General features: G+C 52.4%; 1 protein-coding gene across 1 annotated transcript; it reads left to right on the top strand.

The window, feature by feature from the left end:
- The first annotated feature begins 1,822 nt into the window (after nucleotides 1-1,822).
- Nucleotides 1,823-4,736, top strand: LORICRIN (loricrin cornified envelope precursor protein). Its single transcript, XM_054711587.1, has 2 exons — nucleotides 1,823-1,844; nucleotides 3,064-4,736. The coding sequence occupies exon 2, from the start codon at nucleotides 3,087-3,089 to the stop codon at nucleotides 4,512-4,514; it is 1,428 nt and encodes a 475-aa protein (XP_054567562.1). The 5' UTR covers nucleotides 1,823-1,844; nucleotides 3,064-3,086; the 3' UTR covers nucleotides 4,515-4,736.
- The last annotated feature ends 12,455 nt before the right edge of the window (nucleotides 4,737-17,191 follow it).

Below are 17,191 nucleotides of genomic sequence, written 5' to 3'. Positions count from 1 at the left end.
CAATAAAACATATTTAAAAAAATAAAAGAAATGATATTTTAATAACAAATAAAGGTAGGAAGGCCATGATTTCAGAATGAAAGGGTTTCCTTCTCAAGCACGCACTGCTGACTATCCTTTTCCTTACATTTCCCTGAGAGCTAAAGACACCCCGAGGGACAACATGGACCCACAGAGAGCACTAGAACCCTGGTCCCCACAGGCTCCTCTCTCCAGTACAGCCCGACTGAAAAAACTGTTTCGTACCCATGGCAACCATCTATCGGGCAGCTGTTTCCCTCCCAAATCTCCATGTGCTTCAGCTCCACACGGAGAAACCTGCCTTTTCAACAGACCCTCCCATCTCCCTCCTGGCCACCCTCTAAGGAGGGAGTCCCCGTGTTCACCAGGGCTCATGCTGTCCACACTAAAACGAGTGCCACCAGTTTCTAAAGGTCACAGCCTAATCAGGATCATCTGCTTCATTAAAACTCCACCTTAATTAAGCATCAATTTATTATTGGAGATGCCATTACAACACACGGCTGGGTGGAACAAAGTTCAAATGTGGCATCTTAAACAATAGCAATTGAGTTCCAGTGATGAAAGAAGGGGGAGCATGCTGTTCTGCATACACAGAGGGGATGGTACTGGCCCAGGGTCAACAGGAAAGTTTTATTTTCCTAGAGAAGAGCTTGCCTCCAGTCATCCATGGACTCCCTCCTGACCGTGGGGTCCAAGGGTAGTCCACGTTAGAGGTCAGAATGTGCTGTTACGGGAGAAAACGATAAAAAGAAACAGCATCACCTCTGCACTTTGCACAAAACTATTCTCTCTTGACAAGCCTATGAAACAGGTGTTACTACTATTCCTATCTGATGTGCAAGGTAACTGAGCTTGTTCATTCAACAGCCAGCAAATACTGACTCAGAGTCTCCTGTGTATAGGCACCAGGTAAGGTGCTGTGGCTTTGTCAAGGTGACACAGCGGGCAAGTACCAAAGGGAGCACCTAAACCCAGACACCTAACCCCAAGTTTATTCATTCCATGGCTGTCTCTTAGGCTGAGGTCATTGTTGCCACACAAGTCCACAGGACACCAAAGCCAAAGGGACCACATGGTGGATCCCTAGCCGGCTCCTCGGCAAGGAAAGTCAGTCTCGATTATCCATTTCCACAGACACCTGCTGTCCCAGGAACAAATCAAAGTAGCCACCCGTATCCCATTAGTTACAGCAGTATCCACGGTGTACAACCCCGAATTGGGTGCAAGGGTTTCATTCACTCTCTCAAGCTAGGGGGCAAGACACAAACATCTCAGCAAAGCACATGAGACTCTGGGGGAGAAACATCTGTCAAAGGAGGAGCAAGCTCTCTTTAGAGTTACGAAGATTTCCTAGCAATGGGATCAGAGGCCAGACTGTGGGATTTGAAAGGTCCCGCTCCTTGGGCCAAGGACTGAAATCTCCAGTGTGATTCCCTCAGGCCATCTCAAGAGTCAAGTCAGGGACATACTCCTCCAGCATGGCCCTCTGGTTACGGCATGCACCCGGGGCCAGAGGACTGGAAAACAATGTCAGTCATCCACGCTGGCTGGCCGTCCCCCTGCCCAGCCTGCCGCCCAGTTGCGTCAGAAAAAGGGGCCAGTCACACACCAGGCTGCCCATTTCAAGAATGCCAAAATCTTCATGAATGCTTGCAATCACAGGGGGGTGGGGCGGCAACCGTGGGTCACGTAACAGGTCAAACACAAGAGACTGGCCCCGATCAATAGATGAGTCACATGTGGCTAGAGTATAAAACCTCAGGAGCTCCAGTGCTCTTCACACAGCCAGCATCTCCCTCTCCTCACTCACCTTCCTTTGGGTAAGTGTGGGTTTACTGGCCCTGGTCTTTTCAGCGGGTCTGGCCCAGGCCTGCAGAGGCCAGAGCAGGGGAGGGACAGGCAAGGTCCCTCTTTGCCTTGGGAGCTGCTGGACCTCTGGCTTCCCAACTGCATTCGTGCTTAGAGGGGATTCAGGCAGGAAAGAAAGGGGGCGGCTGGGCGGATGCTGTGGAGATGGTGTGTCTTGTCTTCTGGCCAGAATGTAAACTTCACAAAGCAAGACGGTCTCCTATCTCTCAGGCACCCCCTGTAGGGGCCAGGCGTGGTGCTGGGCACAGGGAGACACTCTTACAGTAGAGACTGTCCCAGAAGGCCTGGGACTGGGTTGTCAGGAGAGGCGGAGCCTGCTCTCCAGGAGTAGAAGGGAGAAGGAGTCAGAGAATGCTGCTGATGGGAGAGATTTTAGGAGCCATCGGAACCCCAAAGCTTGTTGTACAGAGAGAGACGTCCTGAGGGGGAAATGACTTGTGAGATGCAGGGCTCCAACTTCCTCCTAGTCCAGTCCCCTAGACCAAGGTTGGACTTAGCAAGTGGTAAAGGCGGTGGGTGACGCATCGGGTGAGAGATGGGGATCCAAAAGACCAAAGGAGTCCAGGCAGGATCACGGGGGAGCCTCCCCTTTCGGATACCTGTCCCGGATCATGGCCAAGCTCAGTGGGAGAGACCAAGAGCTTGAACTAAACGTTTTTGCAGAGAACATGTTACAGCGGCCTTCTGATGTATGGGCCGATGCTCCCTCCGCTACAGCAGCTTTCTGATTTTCTGGCAAACCCTTTGTTGTGCAGGGGATGAGTAAAACCCCCACCTTACGTGAAGGTTTGTGTGTATTCTTCTATTTGCACTCATTGAATCAGGAGTACTCCAACCTCTCACTTTACAGGAAGTGAGGAAAGAGGAGAGAGTGTGGGCCCTTTGCTCCAAAATCACACAAGAGGCCAGAGGCAGAGCTGGCGAGAGAAAAATGGGCACCACTAACTAAGCTATATGGGTAGAGCTTGGAAAAAAAGAGAGGACGCAACTCTTTTCTAAAGAGCACCAGTCCTAGGAATCCCAGCCGAGAGCTCTCGGGGACCTGAACAAGGAGAGCATGAAGCCCGACCAGGCATGCTGCTCTAGGGTGATGGGTTGCCATGTCTACAGCTGCCTCCTCTCCTTCATCCTCTCGCCACTGGTCCATAAAGCTCTCTGCTCTCCTTCCAGGGTTTCCTTCCACCTCAGAGAAGATGTCTCAGAAAAAGCAGCCCACCCCCCAGCCCCCCGTGTTCTGCGGGAAATCCTCCGGCGGCGGCGGCGGCGGCGGCGGCTGCTATAGCGGCGGCGGCGGCAGCGGCGGCGGCGGCTCTGGCGGCTGCGGCGGCGGCGGCGGCAGCTCCGGTGGCTGCGGCGGTGGCGGTGGAGGCGGTTCCGGGGGCTGCGGCGGCGGCTCCGGAGGCGGCATCAAGTATTCCGGGGGCGGCGGCTCCGGCGGCGGAGGCTCTGGCTGCGGCGGCGGCTACTCCGGCGGTGGCGGCTACTCCGGCGGCGGCGGCAGCTCCGGGGGCTGCGGCGGTGGCAGTGGAGGCGGCTCCGGAGGCGGCATCAAGTATTACGGGGGCGGCGGCTCCGGCGGCGGCGGCTCCAGCTGCGGTGGCGGCTACTCCGGCGGCGGCGGCAGCTCCGGTGGCTGCGGCGGCGGCGGCGGCTCCGGAGGGGGCATCAAATACTCCGGGGGCGGCGGCGGCGGCGGCTCTAGCTGCGGCTACTCCAGCGGCGGCGGCGGCTCTGGCTGCGGCGGCAGCTACTCCAGCGGCGGCGGCGGCTCTGGCTGCGGCGGCGGCTACTCCGGCGGCGGCGGCGGCAGCTCTGGCGGCTGCGGCGGCGGCTCCGGAGGCGGCGTCAAGTACTACGGGGGCGGCGGTGGAGGCTCCAGCTGCGGCGGGGGCTCGTCCGGCGGCGGTGGAGGCTCCAGCTGCGGCGGGGGCTCGTCCGGCGGCGGTGGAGGCTCCAGCTGCGGTGGCTACTCCGGCGGCGGCGGCCAGATCTACCAGAGCTGCGGAGGCGGCTCCTCCGGCGGCGGCGGCTGCGGGGGCGGCTCCTCCGGCGGCGGCGGCGGCTGCGGGGGCGGCGGCTACTCCGGTGGCGGAGGTTACTCCGGCGGCGGCGGCGGCTCCGGCCAGCAGATCTGCCAGAGCTACGGAGGCGGCTCCTCCGGCGGCGGTGGCTGCGGGGGCGGCTCCTCCGGTGGCGGCGGCGGCGGCGGCGGCTGCGGGGACGGCGGTTACTCCGGTGGCGGAGGTTACTCCGGCGGCGGCGGCGGCTGCGGCGGGGGCTCCTCTGGCGGCTACTCCTCCCAGCAGACCACCCAGATCTGTTGCGAGCCCCAGCAGTGCTACGGCGGGGGGTCGTCTGGCGGCGGCGGCGGCGGCTGCGGAGGCGGCTCCTCCGGGGGCGGCTGCTACTCCGGCGGTGGGGGCGGCGGCGGCTCTGGCTGTGGCGGCGGCTCTGGGGGCGGCGGCGGCTCCAGCTGCGGCGGCGGCTCCTCTGGGGGCGGCGGCGGCTCCAGCTGCGGCGGCGGCTCCTCCGGGGGCGGGGGCGGCTCCGGGGGCTCCAAGTGCGTCCCCGTCTGCCACCAGACCCAGCAGAAGCAGGCGCCTACCTGGCCCTGCAAATAAGGCCCGCGGGACGCCACGGAGGCGCGGGAGCTGGAGGTGTTCTTCGCGGGCGCCGATGGGCTTAGTGTTCTCCTGACAGTGCCCTGAGGTTCCACATCCTTCGCGTTTGAACGCCCCCGGGAGGAGCCAGTGAACACTCGTGCTGTATCTTGTTCTGCGGTTTTCCTCCTCGGCTCCTGTACACCTACCTCCCACCCCCAGTGCCTCCTCGGCCAATAAATTTGCTGATCACGATAATTTCTGGGTATCCACGAGTCTTTGTCGCTTCCAAGTTCATTCATTCTGTTCCTCTCCTCTCTTTTCTTCCATTCCCTCACCCATAGGTGTACCTTCATGCAACCCATACATTTATTCTACTGGGGAGAGGGCGGGTGGGGAGATGGGAGTCACCAGGGGTGGGAAGAATGCCTGGCAGCCAAAGAGATGAACTCTGATTTGGGGCTTAAGATCGCCAAGTGCTCCCCAAACACAGCTATCTTGGGGAAAGATGTCAATAAACAGCGCCTGTGCATTGAGTAGCCACCACGAGTCTTCTCATCGAGCTCAATGATTTTTTTTAAAATCATATTTTTCTTTTTAAATATATTTTATTGATTTTTTACAGAGAGGAAGGGAAGAGGGATAGAGAGTTAGAAACATCGATGCGAGAGAGAAACATTGATCAGCTGCCTCCTGCACACCTCCCACTGGGGATGTGCCCGCAACCAAGGTACATGCCCTTGACCGGAATCGAACCTGGGACCCTTTCAGTCCGCAGGCCGTCGCTCTATCCACTGAGCCAAACTGGTCAGGGTGAGCTCAATGGTTTTTAAAGACAGGGCTGCCCTGGGCAGATGCTCTCTCGCAGTCCAGAGCCTACTCTGCAAGGTCTGAAAGCCGGGCGGCTGTACGTTAGGGCCACCGAGCTTATGCTACCCAGACTGACAGGAGAAGGGGTCCTTGTGTCAGATGCTTAGGAGCCTCCTCAGTGAGTAAGACTGTTCCTAGGCACTTGTAGGGACAAGAGGTAAAGGAGCCGTTTCCTGCTGCCTTGAAGGAGCTTCATCAACCTAGGAAAACACAGCCTAAGTGTATGAGATGTTCAACACCAGGACGGGAGAGGTCATGGGGAAACACAGGACGCCTAACACTTAACAAGAAAGCAGATACCGTTACTCTTATCGGTGACCGAACACAGAACATCAAAAGAGATTGAGAGCATCAGCCAGGTCAGGAACTGTCTAGGCCCGATGTCACATCCTGATTCTATCTGCCATAAGGAGATGCCAATGTATTGATTTACTCAATGCAGATCACCTGCTACATGAATAAACAAAGGCGTGCTTCCTACCCATCACGGCTTGAGACAGAAAGACAAATCATCTCTCCCCAGCTCTTTCATTTACCGCCACTACCATTTTCATCATTTGACAACAGTTCTTTATGGAGATCAAAACAAGTATGTATTTAAAGACCGAATAGTCCAACCACTGCATTGGACTTTTAAATGTCTTTAAGGCCCTAAACAGTTTGGCTCAGTGGATAGAGCGTCGGCCTGCGGACTCAAGGGTCCCAGGTTCGATTCTGGTCAAGGGCATGTACCTTGGTTGCAGGCACATCCCCAGTAGGGAGTGTGCAGGAGGCAGCTGATCGATGTTTCTGACTCTCTGTCCCTCTCCCTTCCTCTCTGCAAAAAAAAAATCAATAAAATATATTTTAAAAAAATATGTAAATGTCTTTAAATTTTCCTTCTTTTATTAGGTTGCTAAGAGTTTTTATATGGTGGTTGAAAACTGAGGTGACCCCATGGAGTTTGTTCTCTAATCTATGAATGGAGTGAGTTATATTAATATATTTTTTTCCATGTTGAATCGACTTTGCATTCCTAGAGTGAAATTCAAGTTATTTTACATCGTTCTTATGCATTTTTGGATTCAGGTTAATAATTTTATTTAGTATTTTGCGTCTGTATACATAAGAGATATTCGTTTGCAGTTTTTCTTTATTTTACTATCCATTTCTGGTTTTGGTGTCAAGGATAACAGACAGCTTTACAAAATGCATTGGCATGTGAACCTGTCCTTTTATACTCTAAGAATTTTTATACACCTAGAAAAGTCTATTTCTGGAACACTAGTAGAATTTGCAAGTAAAACTGAGCTTGATGTTTTGTTTCATGGGAAGAGTTTAAATTCTTTGGTTATATAACCATTCAAAATGTCTATTCTTAATTCTGTTTTGAATATTTACATTTTTCTCAGAATATTTTCCATTTTATTGTTTTTATACTTGTTGATCTAAGGTTGTTCATAATATCCCCATTTACTGTTTTAATCTTTGCTGCATCTTTAAGTATATTTCTTTTCATCCCTAATAGTCATATATATATATATATATATATATATATATATGCCTTTTTAAAAAATTTATCTTCTGAAGATTAGTCTATTTTATTGGTCATTTCTAAGAACCAACTTCAGGCATTTTTAGATCTTCTCTCATAACTTTGTTTTTTATTTCAATAATGTTTGTTCTCTTTATCATTTGCCTCTTATTTAGGTTTATTCTGTTGTTCCTTTTTAGACTTAAGTTATATAGCTGGTTTCATTATTTTCAATCTTACTTTTTTCCTAATGCAACCATTTAAGTCTTTATATTTCCCTCCAAGAACTGCTTTGTAGATAAACTGCTCTTTCAGAAAGCATTCTGTAGTCTTAGTTTGTCTTGGGAGTTCTGACATTTTATATGGATTTGTCTAGGTATTGGTCTTTTTATTATTATCATTAACATCTGATAGGCCCATTCAAACTGAAGACTCATATCTTTATTCAGCTCAACAAAATTTTCTTCTATTATGTCTTCATTTAGTTTTCCCACCTTTCATTGCTTCTAGAAGTTCTATTAAACAGGTGTTAAACTTTCTTGATCTTTCCCCTATATCTCCAAATCTACTAACTTTTAGCTCAAATTTCCAATTGGGAGGTGGGTATTATAAGCTATACCTACAAGAGAATTTAATAAAAATGTGTTAAAGTTTTATGAATACTAGAAAAATGGTGGCCTACGCTTTTCTGGAAGGCAGGGTACCCCTTGCCCTGCAACCCTGTTCTTTATCCACATGGGGACTCTGCCTACTCTCGCCTCCAATCTCTCCCAACCCACAGACTATTCAACTGCCTTCTGGTTCCACGAAGTGGTCACTTTCCCTGCCAGGTGTCCTTTGCCCTCTTGGCCTCTAAGTCCTACTGAGCTTGAAGTCCCCCAACTCTGAGGTGCATGGGGAAGTCCCCAGGTCGTAGCCCTCGGTCCCCAAATCTCAGCCGTTACAGACCATCCCACAAGTCTGAGCCCCTCTGCCAAATTCAAACAGTGAGTCCCCAGAGTCACTCTGGCCATCGGAGTAACATTTCTCCAAAACTCAAACTTTAAATCCACCCCAACCATCCCCATAAAATTAGATTCCAGATTCTGAGGCTCCCAAATCCAGATGTCCCCCTATCAACTACCAGACCTTCTTGACTCCATTCCAATTCCTGCTTCCACATTCCAGCCCTAGTCCTCGTAATCTCACTGCTCCGCTCCCAAATCTAGGTCTCAGCGTTCAGACCTTCCAAATCCTGAGCCCAACCCCAGGCTCATACCTTCAAATACAAATCTCAGTGGAGAGTCACCTTCCCTTTCCTATTTTGAGCTTCATCTTCTATCCACCCATTCACCCCTTCAGCGAGGCTCCTGGTCCTTGTGGCTTCCTCCCCGCCTCCCCACACTGATGCCTTCACCCCCCCCACCCCCCATGGGACACTTCCCCTTTCATCTTCGGCCTGAAGGATGCCATGGAGAAAGCAGGACCCCCCCACAGGGCAGAGAAAATTCAAGGATGCCAAGTGGCTTAGGAGATTCTCCAAGGCCTCTTTCATAAACAACCTGGAGAAGTTCCTTGCCTGCCCCTCCTCATCTAAGAAGACCCTCCGTGCAGGCATGTGGCTTTTTGGAGAGCAGCACTCCAGCCTCCTCACCCCTGCCAGGGACATGGCCCTGAATAGATTTATCCAGGTGGCTATGGAAAGGGGCTGAGGAGATGTTCTTTGTGGCTGACGTTGACACACTGCAGAGACAGCACCTTATTACTGGCCACCCTAGCAGAATCGTTGGGTCGTAGGGCATGCATATGTATTTGCTTCTAGGGTTGCTGTAACAGAGTACCACAAACAGAACGGCTTAAAACCACGTACATTTATTTTCTCACAGTTCTGGAGACAAGAAGTAAAAAAAAAAAAAAAAAAAAAAAATCAAGGTGTTGACAGGGCCATAGTCTCTTAGAAATCTCTCAGAATAAATCTTTTCTTGCCTCTCCCAGTGTAGATGGAAGGAAGTCACTGTTGTGCTTTGTGATCTCAACCTACCGAGAGTCCTTGACTCAAGAGTGCTCTGTGCCACCTGCATCCCACATGAGGTGAGCACAGGCAGGCTCGTCCGACCCCTGCTGGTAAGCAGCAGCACTGCACCTTATCCATAGCCTCTGGCCCTTTCCAACCCCAAGGTTTGACATTACTGGAGTGAAGTTCCCTGCTGTTCCCTAACCCACCTTCCCCCGCCCTCCACCCCACAACAGCTGCAGGTGTGTGTGTGTGTGTGTGTGTGTGTGTGTGTGTGTGTGTGTGTGTGTGTGAGAGAGAGAGAGAGAGAGAGAGAGAGAGAGAGAGAGAGAGATCATGGCCAAAACGTTCCCTGAGTGAGCAACCTGAGTGCTGCCCAGGTTGCCTTGTGGGTGATCCGCATTCTCTGAATCCCATCATAGTTTCCACAAAAGAAGGGCACAGGGTCCGTCCCAGATTCTCTGGACATTAGACTACAGGGAAGTGCACTGACTGAAGTCAGGCAGGCTTGAGTTTGCAGTCCCTGCTCCGTGTCCTTACATTCTGGTTCCAGTGGAGCCAAGGATACTTGCTCAACCCTCTTGGTTTGTTATTCTGTCCAGCTTAGGCCATGGTGAAATTCTCTGGGTTGCTATTTGAAGATGAAAGAAAAAACTTGCAAAATTACAAATAAGTGTGCAATACCCATATGAGCTCACACTGAGTAACGGCAACCCATGTTGCCTTCTCTCAATGAAGTTTTCATCTGGAGGTGAGTGGGAATGAGGTGAGGGAGAGGACCCATAGGGAACCAGCATGAGGTGAGACGGAGCCCTAATAGCCATGGGCTGTGGACCGTCTCTGGGCTCTCTCTCTCTCTCTCTCTCTCTCTCTCTCTCTCTCTCTCTGGTGTGTGTGTGTGTGTGTGTGTGTGTGTGTCTGGAATGTTCCCCCCACTCCCTCCCAAAGCTGGGCCACTTTGGGCTCCTAATTGGCACTTCTTGGCTGTCACCTTTCTGAAGCCACTGGATCTTATAAGAAAACTAGAGGCCCAATGCACGAAATTCGTGCAAGAGTAGGCCTTCCTTTCACTGGCTGCTGGCGCCGGCTTCCCTCTGGCACCTGGGACCCTGGCTTCCCTCGCGGCCCAGGCTTCATCCAGAAGGTTGTCCAGAAGGATGTCCAGTCTAATTAGCATATTATGCTTTTATTATTATAGATACCATAATATTAAGAGTAAAATGTGTTAGTGGAAACCAGCAATTACATACTATTAAATATAATTTTATATTATGAAATAAAAGACTCTCAGCAGTCCGAGAAATAAAGAGCCTAATGTGACTAATGAAGAACTTGGGTGAGAAACGATGGCAACATTCAGTCAGGCCATAGCATGCGGAAGGAAGGAAGGGACCAGAGTCAGGAGCCATTGCTGAGATCAGAACCAGAGAATTGCAGCTAATTGCTTGCAAATTTTAATGAATAATTGTTGAGGCCTATAATGCTCTTGGTTGATATTAGGCATTTCATCTGCACTATCCCGTTCAACCTTCACACTAGCCTTTTAAGTTGTGTATTTGTATAGTGCATTTTGCAGGTCTGGGAACTGAGACTTGGTCCCAGTTCCACCCGGCTTCGAAGTACAAGCACTGAGCTAGTGACAATACTGCCTCCTACGTTGGGTGTAGATGAAGAGGAGGAGGAAAGAGTGACCTGAAGTTTTACAGCTTGGGAAAGGCTTTTGGAAAAAGGAGCTACATTCACTGCTGGGCTTGTGGGAGCCGGGATGGCCATTGCACAGCCCACTGCCTGTACGAACCTGCAGCTCTACGGAGGACCTGCAAGCTGGGAAGTTAAAACTATGATGGTGGATGAGATCATCAGCGAAGGAGCAGAGAACCAGAGAAGAGAGATGAGGACAGAGCTCCGGGTGAGGAAGAGCACCTGGTAGGAGAGTGATAAGAAGAAGCCAAAGAGGCAAGAGGAAGGCGAGGAACACCATGTTCCTTCCTTCCCGCGGTTCCTGTGGAGTTGGGTTTTCTCTGCCCAGGAAAGCTTGGTATACTCTGCAGACCTGGATTTCAGAATACAGTTCCAACTATCCATCAAATAAACAAAAAAACACATCGGACCTGACAGCCCCTTGCCGGTTCTCTGTTGCCCTCAAGGTGAAATTTCAATGGAAACGCTGAAATTACACCAGTCTAATCCCAGGGCTGATCTCTCAGAAATATCACTTTTTACGATGACCGCAAAGGTCCCACACAAACTGGCTCTGTTAGTTGGAGTCTCATCCCGTACACCAAAAGGTTGTGGGTTTTGTTCCTCATCAGGGCATATACCTAGGTTGCAGGTTCGATCCCTGGTCAGGACGCATATGGGAGGCAACCAATTGGTATTTCTCACATCGATGTTTCTCTCTCTCTCTCTCTCTCTGTCTCTCTCTCTCTCTCCCTCTCTCACTTTCTCTCCCACCCTCGCTCCCTCCCTCCCTTCCCCTACAAGTCAATAAAAACATATCCTCAGGTGAGGATTTTAAAAAGGGGGGTCCCCAAGGGGTGTGAAAATCAGGACGAGATCAAGGGAAGGGGTAGAAAGGTGCACCTTACAGAAGAGGGCTCATCACCGGCTGAGGCTGATGTGAAGAAAGCTCTGGGCATGTGGTCGCAGGAACAGTTGTGAGGTCGCAGGAAGCTGAGAGAGGTCCTGCTGGGGGCCTCAGTGTTCGCTGACGGTAAGAGGGTGGGGAGGGGAAGGGAGTGAAATGTAGCAATATCTGTGAGGAGTGTGGGAGCAGAGGCTGACTCAGAGCAAGGGGAGATTGGTCCTCGGGCAGTGCGGGGCTCATCTGGGAGGCGGGCATGCCTCCTCCTCCACGTCTCAGGACAGGCTGCCTGGCCACTGGATCCTGATGTGCCCAGAGCAGTTTTGTGGGCAGAAGTACCAGGACACCAACACCTGGCCCACTCCTGCAGCAAGTGCCCCAGCAAGTGGGCATCTCCAGCCATGTCTCCCTCTTTCCTGTACGTGCACCAGAAGGACATCCCGCCTCCTCATGCAGCAGGTGCAGGCAATCACCCCTGGCAAAGCTGCTCCACCCAACACCCACCAGGGCTTGCCCATTCCCAGCCCTGGTCTGGGAGCTGGCTCACCTGCACCACCTACTGGCCAAGTTAGGGCAGGACTCCAGTTCTGTTCTGCTGTTCCCTAACCTACCTTCCCCCTGCCCCCCCCCCCCCCCCACGCCACCTCCCACCCCCACACCCCGCAAACAGCTGCAGGAGTGTGTGTGTGTGTGTCCATGCTAAAGAATGAATAGAAATTGGCCAGGCAAAAAAATGGAGGGAGTGGGGGAGAACATTCCAGACACACATACACACACACACACACACACACAGAGAGGGAGAGAGAGAGAGAGAGAGAGAGAGAGAGAGAGAGAGAGAGAGAGCCCAGAGAAGGTCCACAGCCCATGGCTATTAGGGCTCCGTCTCACCTCATGCTGGTTCCCTATGGGTCCTCTCCCTCACCTCATTCCCACCCACCTCCAGATGAAAACTTCATTGAGAGAAGGCAACATGGTTGCCGTTACTCAGTGTGAGCTCATATGGGTATTGCACACTTATTTGTAATTTTGCAAGTTTTTTCTTTCATCTTCAAATAGCAACCCAGAGAATTTCACCATGGCCTAAGCTGGACAGAATAACAAACCAAGAGGGTTGAACAAGTATCCTTGGCTTCACTGGAACCAGAATGTAAACCAAGATTGTCTGTGATTTTAAGCATCAACATCCCTTTAACTTCCTGACACCAGAAGTCTACAAATCACAAAGCCCTGTTCTCCCTCCACAAGCCAAGCCAGTCAGAAAAGTCCTCTACGTGTCATCTCTGGAAACTATAGAAATACAACACCATTTCCTACGTGCCTGGCTCAGCACCAGGCTGGTGTGTCCAAGTTAACTCGTAGGATTCCGCGGCCATATCCAGGTCATTTGTCCAGAATCCCAGAAGATGCACACTTGAGATGTCAACCTCATTACATGTGTGTAAAAAGACTAAGAGAGAGAGGGCCAAGAAGAATGGAGTTCAAGGATACACTTGCCTTTTAATATATTTTATTGATTTTTTACAGAGAGGAAGGGAGAGGGATAGAGAGTCAGAAACACCGATGAGAGAGAAACTTCGATCAGCTGCCTCCTGCACACCCCCTACTGGGGATGTGCCCGCAACCAAGGTACATGCCCCTGATGGGAATCGAACCTGGGACCCTTCAGTCCACAGGCTGACGCTCTATCCACTGAGCCAAACTGTCAGGACTACACTTGCCTTTTAATGAAAAACAAGAATAAAAGTTTCAGATTGGAATTCATAAGAATACTAGAGGCCCGGTGCACAAGTTTCATGCACTTGGGGGGGGGGCGGTCCCTCAGCCTGGACTGCACCCACTCACAGTCTGGGAGACCTCAGGGGATGTCCTACTGATGGCTTAGGCCCACTCCCCTAAGCCATCAGTCGGGAGATCCTTAGCGCTGCTGTGGAGGCGGGAGAGGCTCCCGCCACTGCTGCGCTCACCAGCCGTGAGCCTGGCTTCTGGCTGAGCAGCACTCCCCCTGTAGGAGCACACTGACCACCAGCAGGCAGCTCCTGCATTGAGCGTCTGCCCCCTGGTGGTCAGTGCATGTCATAGCGACAGGTGGTTCCGCCGTTCTGTCGATTTGCACATTAGTCTTTTATTATATAGGATTGGTGATAACTGAAACAATGACTGTGGATGTTCAATAATAAAAATGGATTAATAGTAATGAACAGTGGCGTTTCTACACCGCATGCGCCCTTGTGTGCACACACACATATTTCCCACAATCCCTCTCTCCCTCTGGCAGTCACAGAATCACAGGAATTGAATGATGGATAGTTCCTGTCAGATAGATAGTCCCATTGGTGGCTGGTGCACTACACAGCAGAGACCTGTGTGGCTAAGGGTCACTGTAATCCTAGAGGTAGATTTCTGGAAAAACTACACCAGGCAGTGATGGTGCAGGGAGATGGGCACTCAATCTGGGCTCTTGGGCACATCTCCTAGGTTACTCATCTGTGAAATGGGACCACAGTGCCCTGGGTTCTTGGGAGGGTCAAATGGGGCGATGTATGTAGGAGTGCCTGGCGCTCATTGCCCAACGTGTGTGAGGGATGGTAATGAAGGATTTGAATAAAAATGCTGAAGATAAAGAAGTGAGCAATGGCTCATAGAGGATGACAAAATCAAAATTCAGAAAGAGTGTAACAAATTTTAAACTATGAGGAAACCCTTCACATAGGACGCTTCATCAAGACAAACCAGAGTCCCGCCCTGGGGTTGAGAATGGGCCTGGTGATGTGTGATGGGGTGAGAGATGGGCTAATAGCCGTTGTGGTGGAAAGACCCACCAGGCCAGTGGGGCTGACCATGTGACCAAAAGGCACACCAATCCCGGTTGCATCGCTGTTGTTATTATTACAATGTGAGTTCAGGACTGTGCCATTGACATGGGTTTTTATATGGATCGCCTTGTCCACTGAAGACTGTCATTGAATCGAGGGGAGTAACTACTTCAGTGAACTCTGAGTCAGGGGACCCCTTGGTATTTTTTCCCCTTCCAGCTGTGAAAGGAATGTGAGGACAGCCCGATAGTGTGTGACAAAGGGACAGACGCCCCTCGGCCCTGGCATGCACGCACGAGCTGTGGGGCCTTACAGAGTGACCTCATCTCCGCAAGCAGGGCCAGTTTCCTCAGCTGCCAGGTAGCAACGGGAGCCCCTGCCCTGCAGAGCTTGGATGAAATGAAATCACAAATACGTGACCAGCACAGAGTCTGCACAGAAAAAAGGTCACCGCGCGTCATCAGGCATCAGCCCTCTCCATTATTCACTTACGATGTCCGCGCTGGGGCTCTGCTGTAACCTGGTTTGATCCCAGGGGGGTTTCCTTCCCTCCCCTCCATCTTCACACCCGGGGCCACTTTCCCTCCCCCACCCCTCCTCTCCCCCATGGGATGAGCCAGTGGGGGCTCAGCAGGGACAGGCCAGACAAACTACCTGCACTTGGCACCTGCTCCAGGACAAATCAATAGACGATCAAATCACAGCATCTGCTCCCAGACCTTGTGATCACACATGTCTAAAATGTCTACTTAGCAGCTACCGTGCACCAGGAGCAGGCACAGGCATGAATGGTGAAAGCATGCTCCCCACTCTCATGGAGCCTATAATCTAGTGGGATAGTGAGACAATAAAACCTGGGGAGAGAGAGAGAGAGAGAGAGAGAGAGAGAGAGAGAGAGAGAGAGAGAGAGAGAGAGAATTTCAAATGAACAAGCACCAAAGAAGAACAGAATAGGAGAATGCTAATTCGGGGGCTTCAAAAGCTAGGCTCTTAGAAGAAGGAACCTGTGAGCTGAGCACTGGAGGATGAGTAAGAAATACGCCCCTCCTCCCCCATCAGGCAACACCAGTCTTGGGTACCAAGTGCTCTCGGCCATGCTGAGGGGGAATCCTCGGGTCCCTACCATGGGGTGGCACTTCTCACTCCAGCCCCCTGTGGAATGTCCCCCAGAGTCCCTGCTACACCTCCCAGGAGCTCCCTCCCCCACCACCCCTCCCCGGTAATAACACCCTCCCTCTTTGGGAGCCGGCTCTTCTAACTGAGGCCTCGCCCTCCCCTCAGCCAGCCCTGCCCAGCAGAACCTGCTGGGCCAGTAGCACACCTGTCCCGCTGCCGTGTGACTCTGAGCCTCTGGGAAATATGTACCTTCCCCAGAGCAGCCTCACCCTTGGCCTTCTGCCTGCCCCCGCCCCCTCCATCCCCAGCATTCCTGGCAGCCCTGGGACAGGTAGGGCTTGGTTGGGGGGCCCAGTGAAGCCGATTGGTGGGAGTCCCAGCCCCCCTTGTCCCACTGTTACTCCCACACTGCCATATTCTAGATCAAAAGAAAGAGGCAAAGACAGGGACAGTCACAGCAGCAGAAGGGCAGGCAGAGAGGAGACGAGGAGCAGAGGGGCAGCAGGTGAGGCAGCCTGAGGGGAAGAATGTGAGAGACAGCAAAAGGTGGGAGGGAGGGAGGCAGAGGCAGAGGCGCTGAATAGGGCCTGAGATGTGGGCAGAAGAAGGCAGGGAGACGGAGGAAGAGCCAGTGGGCACAGGGAGAAGGTGGGCAGGGGCCTCGGGGAGAAAACCGTTCCCGATGGGATAGCCGCCACTGTGGCCCCCAGGCTGCCGTTACCCGTTACCACGATTACCGGTTACCAGTGAGAAGGTCACAGAAACCTCTGATGGGGGTGGGGGAACCTGGGCCCCCGGAGCGTGTCTTCCCCCAAGTCCCACACAGCTGGGGGAAGAACTGCCTCTGCTCACCCCACCCTGCGGGGGTGGATCTTACCCCTCCATTGTGCAGACACATCGGTGACACCCCCACCCCAGAGACCAGGAAGGTGCAGGCACAGCCTTGAAGTCCAGGACGGGAGGAGGGTGAGCGACCAGAAGGCCCAGGCCAGGTCCGTGGGCGCCCAGGGGAGGGGGTGTCATTTCCGGTCTGGAGGAGCAGGAAGCCATCAGGGAGGGCTGGCCTCCCTCCGTAAGGGCCTTGAAGCCGGGTGGAGTTGGAGAGGCCCAGAGGGAGGTGGGACAGTGTGGGCCAGGCCCAGGAGGCGAGCCTGTGAATTGCCCACTTGGGCTCATTCTGCGGAAAAGGGGAGGTTGGAGTGAGAGTGGAAAGACCTAAATGCTGCTGAGATGGTTAACTTTATACTTTATTCTGCCGTAAAGGAGGGGCCAGAAAACGACTTTGACCAAGCGGGGTGCTAGCAAGTGTGCCTGCCCAGAATCTGAGTGTTCCCCCCTTTCCTTACCTCCCTGGGGAACTGGAGCAGGTCATCTGTGCCCTTTGGTTTTTCTGTAAAGTGGGGCTGGGGGAGGGGGGTTTATCCAGGTTAGTGTTCTATTCTGGAACCAAAGAAAAGTTCACTTGGCATCATTTGGTTTTTCAAGCTGACGATTGTGAAAAACAACTGACAAGATGAGCTCTACACACACACACACACACACACACACACACACACACAGGCGCGCACACACCCTGGCAGGGGTGCCCTGACACCTGCCTCACCTGTGGCCCCGCAGGCTCCCCCCTGCTCACATCAAGGTTAGCGTTCAGCCTGCTCTCACCAGCCTGCGCCAAACTCCCCCAGGGCAGCTGGGACCGGTGCCCACTAAGGCAAATCCTTCCATCCACAGGAGAGTTGCAGCAACAACATCAACAAGAGTAACGAGGGTAACAATACCTCCGCTGACTTGAATGGAACCACTGTTATA

Source organism: Eptesicus fuscus, chromosome 22 (assembly GCF_027574615.1).
Source record: "Eptesicus fuscus isolate TK198812 chromosome 22, DD_ASM_mEF_20220401, whole genome shotgun sequence".
In the NCBI taxonomy this organism is placed as follows: Eukaryota; Metazoa; Chordata; class Mammalia; order Chiroptera; family Vespertilionidae; genus Eptesicus; species Eptesicus fuscus.
This window is presented reverse-complemented; position numbering and strand designations above follow the sequence as displayed.

Excerpts from the sequence above, each read along its gene's own strand:
- LORICRIN (XM_054711587.1), top strand. The coding sequence starts at position 3,087 with ATGTCTCAGAAAAAGCAGCCCACCCCCCAGCCCCCCGTGTTCTGCGGG.